This window comes from Beta vulgaris, chromosome 8, assembly GCF_026745355.1.
Source record: "Beta vulgaris subsp. vulgaris cultivar EL10 chromosome 8, EL10.2, whole genome shotgun sequence".
NCBI lineage: Eukaryota > Viridiplantae > Streptophyta > Magnoliopsida > Caryophyllales > Amaranthaceae > Beta > Beta vulgaris.
This window is the reverse complement of record NC_079209.1, coordinates 6,410,299-6,428,363: the sequence shown is the minus strand read 5'-3', so window position 1 is coordinate 6,428,363 and position 18,065 is coordinate 6,410,299. Positions and strand designations below refer to the sequence as shown.

The 18,065-nt window shown below is 38.1% G+C and overlaps 1 protein-coding gene across 1 annotated transcript; it reads left to right on the top strand.

Annotated features, from left to right (window-relative positions):
• Positions 1 to 11,141: 11,141 nt before the first annotated feature.
• On the top strand, positions 11,142 to 13,943 carry LOC104900822 (PLASMODESMATA CALLOSE-BINDING PROTEIN 5). The gene is made up of 3 exons (XM_010688348.4): positions 11,142 to 11,365; positions 12,110 to 12,373; positions 13,150 to 13,943. Exons 1-3 carry the CDS (start codon positions 11,272 to 11,274, stop codon positions 13,182 to 13,184), a joined length of 393 nt encoding a protein of 130 aa, XP_010686650.1. The 5' UTR covers positions 11,142 to 11,271; the 3' UTR covers positions 13,185 to 13,943.
• Positions 13,944 to 18,065: the final 4,122 nt, after the last annotated feature.

The window sequence follows — 18,065 nt, the reverse complement described above, 5'->3', positions numbered from 1 at the left end:
CAGGTCCATCAGGAAGCTTGTGATAAACGAAATGAAACGAATAAAAGAAGAAAAAGAAAGAATACCAAGGCGACGAAATGACTCGAAGTACAAAACGAAATATATCACAAAACAAAATCAAATGTAACACAAAAGAATACTAAAAATTCATGTCTCTAAAACGAAATTATAAAATGTAACCCCAAAAAACAAAATTTAGATCTAATAAAAAACCCTAAAATCTAAAGCATCAACAATACAATCTAAGTAAAATATTAACCGTCAACTTTCAGTTGAATTCTAATGTTTCTTCAATATTCATCGTCATCTTCTACTTTCTTGCGCCTTCATCTTCAGCTTTATCGCGCCTTTCGCCGGTGAGAGTGAGAGAGGACATCGCGATAAAAATAACGAATCAGATGAAGAATCAGATGGTTCGATTTGAAGAAGCAGATGAAAACGGTGTTATCGTTGTTGGTGAACAAGCAGATGCGTTGTTGGTGAACAAGCAGATGCGTTGTTGGTGAACAAGCAGATGCGTTGTTGGTGAAGAAGCAGATGCGTTGTTGATGAAACGTCTTATAACGGTTGAGTGAGGGAGAGGGAGAGGGAGAGGGAGAGAGAGAGGCAGAGAGAGAGGAGATGAGTGATGATGATGATGAAATGGCTGAGAGGAATTAGGGTTGAGGCAAATATCTATCAAATTGAAATATGGGAGCTAGGGTTGTGAAAAGGAAGTGGGCCTCTTGGTATCTACGTCGCACGTTGAGTAAGGTGCGACGCAAATTGGGCTCAGTATCTGCATCACACGTTGAATATGGTGCGACGCAAATTAGTCTTTTGCAACGCGCCTAAGTCACGTGCGACGCATATAGCTCGTATCTGGTACTTATGTACCCATGTTATGCGTCGCACTCCTCTTTACGTGTGACACAAATTACTTTATTGTGTCGTTTGGCCATTCATGCGACGCAAATGGGGCGACGCAAATCGACCTTTTCTACTAGTGCAACCATATTTCATATAAGGGACCCATATCATTTGGTCCGACCGGAGGCCTTCCGCACCATTTTGACTTCACCTCCCGGTTGTATAGTGGCGTAGTACAAGGCCATGTAGATGGGACTTCGGTTTCCCTCGACTCCTTTCGTCAAGGATTTTTTGAATGCCTACAATCTATCTTTGGGTCAAATTTCGCCCAACTATTGGGGAGGCATCCTCGCTGTGCAGACCATTTGTGAGATAATTAGGGTGAGGCCGACCGTGACCTTGTGGCGTCATATGTACAAGTTGGTAGAAATGATGGCCGGTGAGATTGTGTCAGGTTGGTGGTGTTTTCAGGTCCGAAGAGGTTACCAGACCGTGATAGATCAAGGTTTCCGAAGGGGGTTCACTTCGTTTATTATGGTGGTGACTAGGGGGTACTGACCGTCTAACCGACGCCCGAGCTTAATTTCTAAGTCCCTGAGCTGGACGATAAAGAGGTCGTGGCGGCCTGGTACATGTAGCTCGAGTCCAAGATTGTGAGCGGGGGGGAGGGGGGGAGATATTTGTCGCAGGCAACTGGTTGCCCAGTTATTGTCTTTTCAAGAACGAACATTTCCTAGCATCAATGGGACTGAGCCCGGTCTTTCCCAAGAGTAATTGGCCGAGAGGGTCCGATTTTCAGACGTAGCTGTTTTCTGCCTTGGTATATCTCTAACTTTTACTTCAGCCTTAAAACCCCACGTTTCTCTTTCCATTTTTTTTTTACTTATCTTTTCCATTTTTTCTTTTCCCCTTATTTTTTATCTTCACATTATATATTTTCTTTCCTTTTTATTAGTAGTATAAATACCCATTATATCATCTTTTTATGGAGGCAGTTTTTTAGCATAGATAAATTTTCACCACTCTTAGTTTTTCGAATAGTTTTAGGGTTTTAAAAAGGATTAGCCTCCATAGATTAGTTTAGAGGGAAAAAGGGAGAAAACTCAAATAGGGGTTGAAGATTGCAGATTCAAGGGTGACACTTGTATTGGAACTTTCAACCATTAATCAATGAGCATTTCTTACTCTATCAGCTTTTATTACTTTAATTGTTTTTCTTAGATTAGTTGTTCATGATTAGTTTAATTATTTATAATTTATTTTGTTTAACTTAATGTTAGATTAATGATTATTATCATGTTATTAGTGCTTAATTTCTCTAAAGTCCTCATTTTTGTATTTATGGAGTAGTTTGTTGGTTAGGGTTTGGGTGAAAACCCAACAATGATTGATTTGGGTGTTGAAATATGAAATTAGGGGGTTTGAATTGGGCTTATTAATTGATTAATAGCATGATTACTATTTACTTGCATTCTAATTGGCCACTTGGATGTTTGTTTTATTGATACCTAAATCCAATCGAGAGAGGAGATTAAGGTTGACATTTATGCTATTATCTTGCTTAATTACTCATGAGCGTGAGATTTGAGTGAGGTTTTGTGATTTGACATTGCACTTACCCCCTTGGTTGCATATTTAAGACCATGAGAGTGGCTTAATTATGTGACTTAGGTAGTTTTATGCACCCTTGCGAGATGGCTTAGAGCTAATTAGGAGTCAATAATGACTTCAATTATTTGCTTGGTTTCTTTCCTCCATGTTTCACCTTTCTAATTGCCTAAATCATGATTTGGTTGGTGGTGGATCCCTTTTCCTAATACTAGTCGTTCTTTAGTAGTTAGTTTAGCTTAATAGACTTAATTAGTTGGTAGTCGACACCTTCCGACTCTTTTTCAACCTAGCTTATTTTCAAATTAACACATATATATCGGTGTTCCTTATTCCTTGTGGAAGAATGACCCTTGTTTGACACTTTACTTAGGTTATTAGTGGTTTAGTTAGGATTTGTTTGACCTTAGGAGATTAGTAACAACCTAACTTCCCTTTGTCATGATGTTATTAGGGCCATCAAGACAGACTAGGAGAACATACAGGTCGAGCGGGATCAGTGGAAGAAGACCGAAGCGGACCTCATCATGGCTTGGGACGGGCCCATATTGTTAAGGGTGATGCTGAAGCCAAATTGGCTAAGGTGGAGCAGGACTTGGCCGACGTCCACTTCAAGCTGAAGGCTGCCGAGGGGAAAATAGCGGCGGCCAAGGTGATGGCCAAGTAGTCCGAGGAGCAATGGTTTACCGAATGGCAGACCACTCAAGCTTGTGACGGTTATAACGCTGATGTAGGTCACAAGTCCCACAAGATGAAGCCCTGGAGCGGCTGAAGAGGGCGTTGGCTGTGACTTACCCTTCTCTGGAATGGAATGATGTTTGGTCTAAATTCGACTGGTAAAGTCTAGTACTCCGATTCGTTACAAAATGTGCCAATTAGCTACAATATGCCTTTAGGCTATTATATATGCTCCTATTGCAATTAACAAACACTTTATACGTAGAACCTTTTAAGATTGTCTACATTGTCGGGTCGGGCCATGGCAACGCCTTACGAGGATTCTAGTCGGAATGTGCCGGGTTTGACCACCTATGTTACCTTGTAGGGGTCGTCCCAATTTGGTTCGAACTTTCCCTTGAGATATGATAATCTCGTCGTGGCTTCTACTTTTCATACTATCCAGTCACGTATCGGATTTGTCTGGCCTTGACTCATCGATTGAATTGTCGAGTTACTCATTGTTTGTACTGAATGGGCCTCAATAACGTATTGCCCATGGTTTTTGGCAGTAGATCCAAGTTGACAGGTATTTCATCTTCATTCTTTTCAAACTCGTAGAAGGTCATTCGGGGTGAGAGGGTGTCGACCTCCACTGGGAGGATCGCCTCTTTTCCATATACTAACTTGCTTCTTTTCCGGTGGTCCGGGCTGACCATGGGACCCCAAATAGGTCATCAATCCATGCTCCTTTGGAACCCTCTAAGGATTTTTTTATTCCTTTGAAGATTATCGTATTGGCTGACTCGGCATGTCCGTTTCTCTGTGGTCTACACACGACGAAGAACTTGGTCTGTAACCCGAACCAGGCACAACATTCTCGTGCAAGGCCACTTGAACTGCCACCTATTGTCGGAGACCAGTGTCCTTGGTACCCCGAACCTGGTGATGATGTTTTCCCCAATAAACGCTTGAACCTGTTTATCCGTTATTGACGAGAGTAGCTCAGCCTCTGTCCACTTGGTAAAGTAGTCAATCACCACTATTAAGAACTTGCGTTGGCTAGAATCTGGGGGAAATGGTCGGACGTATGTCCATGCCTCATTTGTCGAATGGCAAAACTGCCTGGATGGTTGTCAGAGGAGTGGCTGGTGCTCTGGGAATATCCGACTGGATCTGGCATGATTGACACCTCTTGAACAACTCTTGGGAATCCGGCTTCAGAGTGGGCCAGTAGTAACCTGCTCTGAGAGCTTTTCCCGCTATGGTCTTTCCCCCTTGGTGGCTTCGACATGCTCTTGGTGGATTTCCCTAAGGATGTAATCCCCTTCTTCGGGGGTCACACACTTGAGCAGAGGGTGGGTGAAGGACTTCTTGTAAAGTTGATCCTCATGCCATACGAACCATCCGAATTTACGCTTGACTCGCTCGGCTTCCTTGTGGTCCTCGAGCAGTATCCTATCTTTCAAGTATTTGACCACCTCTTCCATCTAGGTAAACGCCTGTTGCTTTTTGGCATTGATGCTCGGCTGACGTAGTACTTCCCATGTAATGGTCCGAGGGGCTGATCCCTCAACTAAACTGGCAATCCAAGCCAAAGCATCTGCTTGTTGATTTTTCGACCTAGGTATGTGGTTGATGCTGAAATGGGATAGATTTTTGATGAATTCTAGGGTTTTGTCCAAGTATACTCTCATGTTGTCGTCCTTGGCTTCGTATTTTCCTGAACCTAACCCACTATGAGTTGTGAGTCGGATTTAGCTTTGATTGTCATGGCTCCGGCCAAGATGCATAGCTGAAGTCTGAGGATGAGAGCTTCATACTGGACTTAGTTGTTAGATCCCAAGAATTCAATTTGATGCCATACTCCATCTTTTTCCCGACTGCATCTCCCAACCATCTTTTCCCCAACCGGGGGCTTGGTGGTGCACTTAGTGATGAAATCTACCAAGTCCAAGGCTTTGATTTTCCTCCTTGGTTCATATTCTAACCTAAAATCTGCAAGTTGATCCGCCCAAACAGTCATTCGACTAGAGTGGTTCCTGTTCTGAATCAACTTCCTCGGTGGCGGACCGGTGAGGACTTTGATTTGATGAGCTTGAAAGTACGGTTCCTGTTTTCGACTCACCATTACTAGGGCAAAGACTATCTTCTCTACCTCGTTGTACTTAGCTTCCGCTCCTTTGATAGCGTGGCTGATGAAGTAGACTGGGTGTCTCTTTTTCTCTCTCTCGGCTACCTAAACAGTGCTGAGCGCATATTCTGAAATAGCCAAGTAAGGGTGCGTTCTCTTCACCTGAATAATCCTGAACTTATTAGAACTGAACATAGCTTATTGGACCTGAACTGAACTAAACTGAACTTATAAGACCTTATTGGACCTGATTCAACTTATTGCACCTTATTGAACCTGAGTGGAACTTATTGGACCTCATTGAAACTTAATGACCTGATTGAAACTTATTAGACCTTATTGGACCTGGTTGAAATTTATTAGACTTTATTGGACCTAATTGAAATTTATTATACCTTATTGGACCAAAATGGAACCTATTTGACCTTATTAGACAAAAAAAATTGATGAGTAATAACATACACATTACCCCTAACATAAATACTACCCCTCAAAATTTATTATGAAATAATTATTATTAAAATTTACCCTTTTAAAAAATAATTATTATTAATTATCTTTCATGATAAACAATTTAACAAAAAGAAATATTATTTATATACTTGCCTATACACAACTTTCACCACTAATATATTTAATAGTCTTGTTTTGATTTCATAAAGCGCTAGTAGAAAATCAAAAGTCAATATACATTTATTGCTAACAAGTGAAAAATTACCACGTATGGAAAAATTTATCTCTAACTCCACTTCAGTTTTATGACTAAATTGTAGAAGTCATTAACTCTCACTCCACTTTCATTCACTTGAAGGTAGTAGAATTGATTAACTCCTATGAAGCAATCAATCGATAACATTTATATCTTTCATTGTTATTATTAACGAAAACATGTTATCTCTAGTTATTTAAAGACGAAATGCAAAATATTGTAAGTATGATAATTATTATTGTTAACCTCATTTGACCATGATTATACTATTTTTTAATAATAATATAATCAGCTAATAGTAATATGAATAATAAAATAATAGATAATAATACAAGTATAATACTATACATTATGGTACTTTAATTAAAAAATTTAATAACAAAATAATCAACTAATAGTAATATGAATAATAAAATAATAGACAATAATACAAATGTTATTTAATAAAATAAAAGACAATAATACAAGTATAATATAATATATTCATTGTGGTACTTTAATTAAAATTCTAATAGTAAGATAATCAACTAATAATGATTTGAATAATAAAATAATAGACAATAATACAAATATTTATTGATCATTGACTATTTGGACCTTATTGGAACTTATTGGACCTGATTAGACCTGATTGGAATTTATTGGACTTGTTTAGACCTGATTGGAACTTATTGCACTTGATTGGAACTTTTTGGACCTTATTAGACCTTATTGGAACTTATTGCACCTGATTGGAATTTATTGGACCTTATTAGACCTGATTAAAACTTATCTGAACTAAACTGAACTTATTTGAACTACACTGGACTTATTGGACCTGAAATTGAATTTATTAATGTGACGAGAACGCACCCTAAATGAACAAGGTTTCCCCCGGCAAGGGGGATATCAGTTTAAGAAGGGTATATAGATGTGTTTTGAGGGAGGTGAAGGCTTGTTTGGCCTCGCCATCCCAAGTGAACTCTTTTTTTTGTGCCTTGAAGAAGTAAAGGCTCTTATTTGCTGACGGGGTGAGGAAGTGTTCGAGGGAAGCTAGACAACCAGTTAGGCGCTGTACCTCTCGTCCATTCGTGGGAGATTTCATCTCCATTACATCCTTGATTTTATCGGGATTTGCCTTCATTCCCCTTTCATACACCATGAATCTGAGGCACTTCCCCCCCCTTTACTTCGAAGAGACATTTCTTCGGACTAAACATCATGCTTAATCGCCTCAGGGTTCCGAGGGGTGATCCCCCTTGGCTTCGCTTTTGACGCTCATATCGTCAACATACACTTTAATGTTTCGACCGAGCTAATCGTTGAAGATTTTGTTCACTGTTCGTTAATACGTAGCCCCCGCATTTGAATGGCATCATTTTGTAGCTGTACACCCTTGGCTTGTGACAAAGGCAGTGTGGATTCGATCGTGTTCGGCCATTTGGATCAGGTGGTACCCTGCATTTGCGTCCATGAAGCTTAAGAGAGCGCCTCGCTGTTGAGTCGACTAGCCTGTCAATCTTGGTAGTGGGAGGTTATCCTTTGGACAGGTCTTAGCTTGTTCGGGTCTGTGAAATCTACGCACATTTTCCATGCCCCGCTCAACTTTTCAACCAACACAACGTTGGCCAACCATTCTGAGTACTGACACTATCCTATGAACCCTGCAATAATTTTTTTTTAAATTCTCCTACTCTCAAAGAGTCCGACCAAGTTTCTTGTCAAAGGAACTTCTTCATCATCCTCAGCCGGCTGAGGGGAATGCTTAGGGTTTTTAGTGATGTAAACCTTAAGGCCACTTGAAGGCTTATTATCTTCCCGCTTTCTATTTTTCTAATTCGTTTGGATGTCGACCTTGTTGTTCAAGCTATTAACATAACATTCCCTTACTGTGTGTTGATCCCCCTGGATCTTTTCGTCCTTACCCTTGTCGGTTTCAAATTGCATGAAGAGTTGGTAGGTGGAAATTGCATCTTTAACCTTGTTTAATACAGGCCTTCCCATTATGATGTTGTCTGGCAGAGGGATGTCCACCACTAGGAACTCAATTAGTGGGCTTCTTCCCTTGCCTTTTTCTCCCATACGAGTGGGTAGCTTTATCGATCCAACTGGATGTACAGAGTTTCCCCGAAGCCTATGAGTGGCTTATTGAGGGGGGTGACATCCCTTTCGCTGCATTTCAACTTCTTGTGGCCCTCCAGTGTCATTATGTCAACTGATAATCCACTATCTACTAACATCCTTTCAACTCTTATGTTAGCCACTTTCAGTTCAATGATTAGGGGATTGTCATGAGGTGTGTGTAGGGCCCGACTGGATTCTCCAAAAGTCGTTACGGGACAGTCGGGTCGGGGTGGTGGACATCAAGCACTTGATGCTTGAAATTCTGTAAGTCGACTTTGCGGGATCGGCCGGTTAGGCCTCCTGATTCAAAACCACCTGCTATGACCCCAATGAATCCTTCGGTTTCTCTATTGTTCGACTGACCCACATTCTGCTTGTCTTTCTCCTAGCTTGTGTGCTTGAGGTGGTGGTTAATCTTGCCTTTGGTCTGTCAGATTATCAAGGGACTTCTTGAGTTCTTTGCAGTCCTTGGTGATTTGTCCACATTCTTTGTGGTACTCACACCACAGACTCTTATTTTTCCGAGTGGAGGACGTTCTGATGGGAGGTGGGCGGGGAAGCATGGACTTGTCTTTTATGTCCAAGTAGATCGCTCTTTTGTTTTTGTTGAACCAAAAGTCATGACCATGGTCGTTGAACCTGTCTGACCGACCTGCTATTTTTTTGTTATTTTGGCTGATCTTTGTGGTTTCCTTCTTCCTTCCTTTTTTTGCTTCCATCGTCCAAGTGGTGAGATATGTCTGAGCCCGTTCATTGCCTCGGAGAAAGTTTTTACTTCATTTTCAGTCAAGGACCATCTCAACCGTCCGGATGTAGTCCGAGCATTAGGGCGGCAAATGCTACTGCATTCTGAAGATCTGAAACTTTTATTGATTCCTCATTGAACCTTTTGATGTAGTCGGCTAGACATTCATTCTTCTCTTGTCTGACCGCCATCAAATGGGGGCTCATTTTCTTTTTCCTCTTCCCTGCTACGAACTGATGAATGAACAAGTCCTCAAGTACTGAGAAGTCGGTTATGATTCCTGCGGGAAGTTCTTGGAACTAATTTAGGGCGAGGCCCTTGAGTGTAGTAGGGAAGAAGCGGCACCAAGTAACTTCACAGCTGGTTTGAACGCTCATATGAGCTTTGTATGTGGCCATGTGATCGTCTGGGTCAGTTAGGCCCGCGAATGGTTTAATGGTGGGTGTTTTGATCTTCCATGGACTAGTTGCTTCTAGGATTTCTTGGTTGAATGGGACCATGAACTTAAGTGCTCCACTGTTGATCCGAGGAGGCTAAAATGAGCTGAATCGTCTTGTCCCTCTCGCTAAGCGACTTTCTTGTTTAGAATAAATCTGACGTCATACCCTGGTTGAGGCGCTTCTAGTTGAGGAAGTGTCGGGCATCCCTAGGTTTGTGTCTGATGTTGCCTCTAGAATACTTGGAGACGTGAGTCTTTTCTCCACGCCGAGCGGATTTCCCCTTGGTTAGATGCTGCTCGTCTTCTCCTTGTCTAGATCTCTGCCTGTCATGCTGGCTGGGTTCCAATGCTTCAGATCGTTGCCGGGTAGACTGGCCATGGGCCGAGTTGGGGTTGTAATTATCCTTTTAGGAGAGTACCAAAGCTTGTTCCCTAGGGTTGGGAAGAGCGTGTCCCTGCTGTAAGGTGGTCAGCATTCCATTATGCTGCGTTGCAAGGTTTATTGGAGCTGAGTAGCTATTAGGGTGATATCTACCGCAAACAAGGGTTAAGGGTCGGCTTGTTGCAACTATTGTGAGGGAGTAGGCCGATCACCATTGGATTGCTCTTCGTTAAGATCGATGGTCTGAACCGTGGGAGTCCGATGGGGTGGAGGTGAAGTTACCCGTTCAGGTCTCCGATGGTGGGAGGGCGAGGGTGTCCGTTCGGATCTTTGGGCCTCTGCTGAAGGCTGTCTGTTGCGAGTGCTCTTGGTTGGGGCCATTGTTGAGTGACAATAAGGTAAATCTTGTTGAGTGGACGTGAAGTAACTTTGTTTGTAACTTCCCCACAGGCGGCACCAAACTGTGTGTGCCTAGAAATTAAGGATGATTGTTGAAGTGTGTTAAGTACGAATGAGCCCCAAGAGCGTTTGTCTGAGTAAATCGTCCATATGTCGAAAACCTGAAAAACAAGGTTAGACTACCCCGGGGGTTGTTTTAGGATCGCCCCTCCGATGCTCAAGTCAGTTGAGGTTGAGAGAGAAAGTCTAGAGAGAGATGCTCTAGTTTGTTAGATGAAAATTTAATATCTGTTCATTGATGAGACGGTTGGTATTTATAGCATTGTCAATTCCTAGAAAGGTAACATTGATGGGATGGGCTTTCTAGGAATCAATGGTTGTGTTGCATTTTCCGGCAATTGGCCCTTCCAGCCCCATCTGTGATCCATAGATGACCTGGAGCTAGGTCAACTCCCAGGTGGGACCCACTGTGCCACCTGTGTGGTAATTCCTGATGACATGAAATAGATATTGGACGGATCATTTATTGAGCCCAGACACATATCAATCTCCTTATTATTGTTTTATTTAACCACTACTTGTTCATCGCTCTAACTCCAACAATTTTTACTATACACACTGGTGTAACCATGCGCAGCATGGTACATTGCGCATGGTACACTTTAATTAGATTGTATATTGTTTATTTGCAAATTTGGAGCCCTCCAAATGAGTAAGAGAATAGCTGCCTTATGTGTATATGTGCATTTTACATAATCCTGTGTATTAGATAATAAGATAATTGTACTCTAGATCTGTTAATACTGATGATTTAAATCTGTACGAAACAAGTGCGTTTTATATATAATCCCCATTAAAGCCCATCATGCTGAAGAATATGGAATTTAACATTGTCTACTATAAAGGGTACGTTTTCAAGTAAGCACATGAACAAGATTTAGTGGGGGTGAGTTAGAGATCCATTATTAAAAAAAGTGAAGACTTAATTCTAAGTTCTAGCATACAATTAATTAATATCCTAGATTTTCAATATTCTTAGTGAAAGGCAAGCCTAATTAAGCTACTAGTGCTAGATCCAAGAAATCGAAGAATATATCGTAGAAATAGTTTATTATACATAGGGTATGTGCATTTGGCTTTCATGTTCCCTGGTTATACTATATTTAAGGAGATTCTTTCAATTATATCCATCAAAATTGTGGTTAACATTATATAACATGTACTAATACTTCAGCAGCAGATTTAGATGGTTCTGCTTCTTCAGCCAGTTCCAAAAACCATGTTGCTTACAAGAAGTCTGCTCGTTCTACTCGTATTGATATCGATCTCACTCAAATCAGGTATATAATATTGGCATTATGAAATTATATATGATTAATAACTTAGCACTTACTATATAGAATTATCAGATAATAATTTAAGGTTCTAGTACTACTAGTTATCAATCATGCACATGCACAACCAAATCCAAATTAAAAAAGATCATAGAATTACTTGCTCTAGCCTCTACATGACTGCATATACACCACAATTTTTAGTATGTACCTCTCTGCAGGCCCGCACCCTAGATCAGTATTCAGTGGTAGAGGCGTAGAACTGCGAACCAGACGGGCCCACATGTCGGGCCTACTGGACGGCGACGGGCTTGATACTCACTAGAAAATTTCTTGTGTTGTGTCATGTCGGACTATGTGCCGATTTTGCAAAAGGGACTCCATGCATGGGCGACCCACATGTTGGGCCGGGTCGTGCCATGCCGGGCTTGTGCTGAATTTCGAAAATGAATGACCCACCATGCTGCCATGCATGCATGTATGATCAATGATGTATCACAATTCACAGCCATACCTAGCTCTAATTAAGTCCATAAGATTTTTTTTTTATCCATATGAGCTACGAAGGCGGTACAAAGTACAAAGAAGGGGAAGGGGGATTCAAACCAGTGACCTATCGTTCATAGTACCTCAATCTTAACCACTAGGTCAAGACATCCTTGGTAATTAAGTACATAAGATTAATAATAGTAGGATCAGTTTTTGGAGTGACTAATTAATTGTGTGTTAATTAATGAGGTATTATTGCAGTGTTAGTGATAGAAGCGCAGCTGGAAGAGTGGTGCATTGCAGACGAGCAGACGCCAGATGATGAACTTCAGAGTGCACTTGATTGGGCATGTGGGAAAGGAGGAGCAGACTGCAGTAAAATTCAGAAAAATAAGGCTTGTTTTTTGCCAAATACAGTAAGAGACCATGCTTCATACGCCTTCAATAGCTACTTTCAGAAGTTCAAGCACAAGGGTGGCTCTTGCTACTTCAAATCAGCAGCTATGATCACCGGCGTTGATCCCAGTAAGCATCATATATAACTTGATATCTAAACTGTACATAACGGCCTCTTTGGTAGTCGATAATAAATGATGGAGATCGATGACGGGAAATATATTTTGCCAACATCCATATGGTAAATATAGATCAATCTAGAAGCTAGTCCATATGAAATAATTATTGAATATATGGTGGTAATGATAATTAATTCATAGGTAATAATTGTGCAAACTGGAAAGTATGTCTCATGCCAAAAGCCCCAGATTTCATCTCTAAATATATAAACACCTTTATTAAATTATTACAAAATTTAAATCGGTATTTAGCGATGGTAATGGATGGTAATGAATATTTGATAATGAAGTGCATTATTGAGGATATTTTCATATGAATCTTTTTCACTAAAATACTTAAAATTTCATTATTATTGATGCCATTTATTACTATTTATTTGGCGACTGTCAATACTTCAACTAAATTGGTTATAAATGGTAATGAAAATTTATAAAGAGAAAAATATCTCGAATTATTTAGGCAAGCATTATAATGGACATTAATGTGAGATTTGTATTAGAAAATTAACTATATATCCATTATTAGTTTCACCATTTATCATCATGTATCAAATGGATCGTGTAACATGTATTCCATTTTTAACAAGCAGATAATATTAGTTATAGTATGAGGAGGAACATATATGTATAGGTTCATTTCTGATTTTATTCTAATTTTGTTTTTTGAGGAAAAGTTCATTTCTGAATTAATGCATGATTCTTGCGTGTTTAACTTTGACTTGGCAGGTTATGGAAAATGCAAGTACGATTACATCCGATGATGTAAAGAACAGAAAAAACAGTCGTGCAATGTCTTCTCGAAGAAATCTTATCACTTACCTATACTATACTAGAATTATATATCGGAGTTACAAATTTACAATCTTCATCCACGAAAATGTCTTGTGGATTAATGACAACATTCTTGTAGTATTAGTTTATAGCACTCGTTATTTTGTACTAGCTTAGTAATTTAACTTTGGAATAATGTGAAATTCGAGGTTTGCTCTAAATCTCTACTGGTGCTTCCCATAATTAAGTTGTACAATCAGGATAGATCACTTTGAGTTAGGCCTGTTCAGAGTGCGTCTGAACGCACCAAACCACAACTCAAACCATTTTTTCGCGATTCGGGTTGGTTTGCAGTTTTAAAGTTGCAGTTTGGGTTATGATTTCAAGCAAATTGCGGTTTGGGTTGAGTTTTATGTTTTGTAAACCGAAACCGCATCATAAACCGCAATTTTATCTGATTTTTTTTTTTAATTTTTTTTAAAATTCACTTGACAAGGTGGCATACAAGTATATAAATGAAAAAAGAAGTTTGAGGTAAAGAACCTGGACACTTTTGATAAATTATTTTATATGTTTAATTATGGAGTCAATTTCATATTTATTTGGACTCTTTATATTTATTAACAATTTCTTTTTACTCTTAGATTACTAAATTAATGTCGCGCAGGAAAAAATGGTTAAACCGCACCAAACCGTTTTACGCGGTTTGGTTTGGGTTAGTTTGGGCAAAAGTGCAGTGCGGTTTGAGTTGGAAAAATGTCAAACTATATATTTATGCTTTGGGTTCGATTACATCCCAAACCGCACCAACCCAAACCGCGAACACCCCTACTTTGAGTGCAAGTGGCTCATGACTCTAGTCTTGAATTAATTATATATCTCAAGACTCAAATACTCCGAATATTATAAAATGAATTAAATTGTTATTTGGATCTAAAACTAACCAAATATTTGCAAGGGGTTCAATGAAGCGTAAGAAAATTAATCTGAATTTACTAACACATGCTTAGATCAACTAGTAAGAGAGTTGTTCTAACTTAACCAGAGGTCTTGGGTTCGAGCCCTGAGAATGCAGCAGAGTGTGTTGGGAGAGCTTTCCCCTAATTAGGACCTGACCTAGCTCAAATCCGTATTAGTCGGGATCCAAAAATGGATTTCGAAAATCGAGTATGGTTCACCCAAAAAAAAGTTTATTTTTGTAATGTATAATTATTGCAATTATAAAAAAATAATTCAAGTCATATTGGGTTGGTTTCGAGTCAACCTGAAACCTAATATGTCAGTTATTGTTTTGTGGTCTGAAATTAAAACCAGGTCGGATTTGGACTAGAGGTAATTGATCCGTAATAGAAGTCAGGTCAGCCTGAATCCTACCTCATTACCACCCCTACTTTTAGTTATTCTATGACCAATTATTATGTTATTCAGATACGCGTAAAGTGTATAATAGATACGACACTATCACCTGTCTGTAGCTATTCGCAATTAGGCATGCACCCAACAGAAAAACTATAAATTCTATATTGTATTTTGCCAGAAAAAAATTGTTCGATATTAATAAATTATTATATCACATAAAAGAATAAAAATTGCTAAAAATATATTCAACTTGTAGATTTTTTATTTTGAAAGGAAGTTGTAGATTTTTTTTTTTTTTTTTAAAGGAACCTATAGTCTGTAGGCATGCATTAGACAAATCATGCATCCTATTATACTGACTTAAAAATGTGTACTCTCACAAATGTAAATAATTCAAATATTTGTTGATCAACAAAGAGTAAATTATTACGGGTTCCCTCTAGGGTTTCTCTTTGAGAGGATTTTTTCTCTCTAGGGTTTCTTTTTCGGAGGGTTTTTTCCTAGCCTCCGTCGCTAGGTTTTTCTTCTTTTTTGAAGGTTTTTCCTTCATTCTTTCTTCTTTCTCTTTGTTTTTTCATCACTTTTCTTCTTGGTCTCAATTGTGAATCTTTGTAGGGGCTTCCACTGGTGTTCGTACCGGTGGTAAGCCCCAAAAATCTTTTTAATTGCTTCCAATAAGTATATCCCATCATTAAGATGGTATTTATTTTAGAATGTTCCATTTCTTTTTTTGTTCATCTAATGAAGAAGGAAAATCTAACAATCACTCTTCTCTGTAAGAATCTAGAAGACCACGGAAGTATTTTCACCCAAACGACTATGCATCAGCAGAAGTTAAGCCGAATTAGGGCGAACTCACAGATTGTATTGCTTCAGATGAAGTTTTTTATTAAGGTTATTTTTTATCAAATCTGCGATGTATCTAGTTCTAAGGTGTTATATACCTATGTTGGAATTTTCGATTTTTCAGGAATTGATTGTAAGTGCCGTTTGGCCATCCCTTATCAATGAAATTATTTTTCTTTCGGTCAAAAAAACAAAGAGTAAATTATTGGAAGTGTGGAGTACCAACTAATTTTGGTAACTGATCAAAATATATTCTGAGAACCAAATTATACTCAAAAAAATTTGGTACTATTATCTGGAGTAATTGGAAACTAATGATAAAATCACCTTTGGAAAGAAAGATATCATCAGATGATCCTGATCCCATAATTTCTTGAATATTTCCCATTTTCTCATGGAAAGAATAAGAAACGTTTCCTAGTTCCTACCCTTGTAAACCGAAGTATAAATGCAAGACAAATAGTAGTGTTAACAAGTAGCAGTCTACTAGGACCTGATTATAATTATTTCGCACAGCTCAAACTTGTACAAGCCAAATATCATATCAAAGATGGCGAGTTTTGGCTGGAGCTCTTTCCTTGCTTGCATATTGTTGGTTATTTTTGCACAAATATCTGGTGAGACATATATATTTGAACTTTGTTTTCATTATTATATTAAGTACTATTAGAAATTGATTTCTATAGTTACATATTTATAATATAATTCTAGCTAAAAGATATAAGTTGATAACGATATGAAATTATTGTATTTACTAGGAATTTTAATTTCATATGATAATTTACAACCGTTATCGAAAGAGTTATGGTCATAATTGATGAAATAATTTTGTTTTTTCGGATGGAGGTACGATAATACTACGAATGGTGTAAAGATACAACAAAAAAATGGGAGTATTCAACATATGATTATAATAACATTCTAGTATTGATGTCATTAGGGTCATCTAAGACTCACATATTATCAGAAAGTCACGATCTTGAATTTATCAAGTAATGCTTAGGGATTGATAAAGAAATTAATTTTTCATTCTTTTATACATAATTTCATTATCACTATTAATTTCATAAACTATACTCCATGTACATGGAACTCCGTTATTAAACTAAAACTTATTTCAAGCACGAAAACCTCATGTTTCATCGATTATTGTGGATATTATTTAGCTTATTTGGTAAATTCTTGTGCAAAGTGTTCTCAAGACTTGGGATCAAATCTCGTCTACATCATTGTGTTTAGTCACTCATTTACACACCAAAAAAAAAAAAATCAAAACCGATAAAAATTGAAGTTTGAGTACTTCCTAGATCATTTAATTTATCATAGATAATGTAAATAATCTTGAACAATATGATAATTTCTCATGGTTTGCAATGTGGTAACTTAATTAGGGGGATATAGTAGTTGCACAGAGTGGTGTGTTGCTAGGAATGACGCTTCAGACCAAGTGATACAAAAATCGCTAGATTGGGTATGCGTATATGGAAGTGCATGCAGTAGAATACAGCCAGGACAAGCTTGTTATCGACCAAATGATTTAAGAGGGGTTGCTTCCTGTGCTTTCAATGACTATTGGCAGCAAGTCAAGCACTCGCCTGGTGCACTTTGTGATGTGTTTGGTGCTGCTACTTTGGTCTATAATGACCCAAGTAAGTGCAACTTAAACCTGGCCCCGTCTTAATTTATTACCCACTATATATTTTCGTTGAATTAAGGGGTTTTTTCGATGTCGCTATTAGATTGAAATTATTTATGGTTTTAAGATTGCAAAATCGTATAAAATAAGTCATTCAAAATAAAATTATTCATACTTACTACTTACTATGCTAATTAAATTTATTTTAAAGTATTAAATAAAAACAAGAAAATTTGAGTTCTTTCGACATCGTTGTCAACTTTCAGCTTTTGATTTCAAGATTTTAATAATTACTCCCTCCGTTTTTCCTAAAGATCTTCCCTTTTTCCGTTTAAGGGTGTTTCCAAAAGATCTTTCCTCTTTTGCTTTATTCCTTGTTTGGCAAAACAAATTTCCCTATTTACCCTCTCATGTCACTATCATATGGTCCACCATTACATTATATATTAATTCAATTTTACTCCCTTTCTCTCTCCTACTTTAACCCCTTTTTATTTGTTTATTTATTTTAACCCCTTTCTCTCTCATACTTTACTCACATCATGCCCCCACACAACTTGATTTTCCTTGGTTTCTGTAGGAACAGTAAGTGAAAAGATCTTTAGGAAACGGAGAGAGTATATGTTATAAATTTTGTTATGACTTTAAAATTAGCCGTACTTACACTATTTCTAGTGATTTTGAAAACTAAAAACTAGAAAATTGAAAATACTTTTTCTGATTTTAATTTTCGTATTGTTGTTTCTAGTTTTGACAGCAAATGAAAATCGAAAATTAACATACCCTATTATTTAGGTACCGTTCGTTATCGTTTTTTGTTTTCAGTTTCCAGTTTTTTTGAAAACTAAAAGCCAAAAACTGGAAACCTAAAAAAATTGTTTTCACTTTTCAGTTGTCAGTTTTCAAAATCATCATGTTCCCAATAAATATGACTAATTTTTTATTCATTAGAGAACATATATCATATGACTTTGAAAATCAAAAAACCAAAAAACAGAAAACCACAGTCATACCAAACGGGCCCTTACTT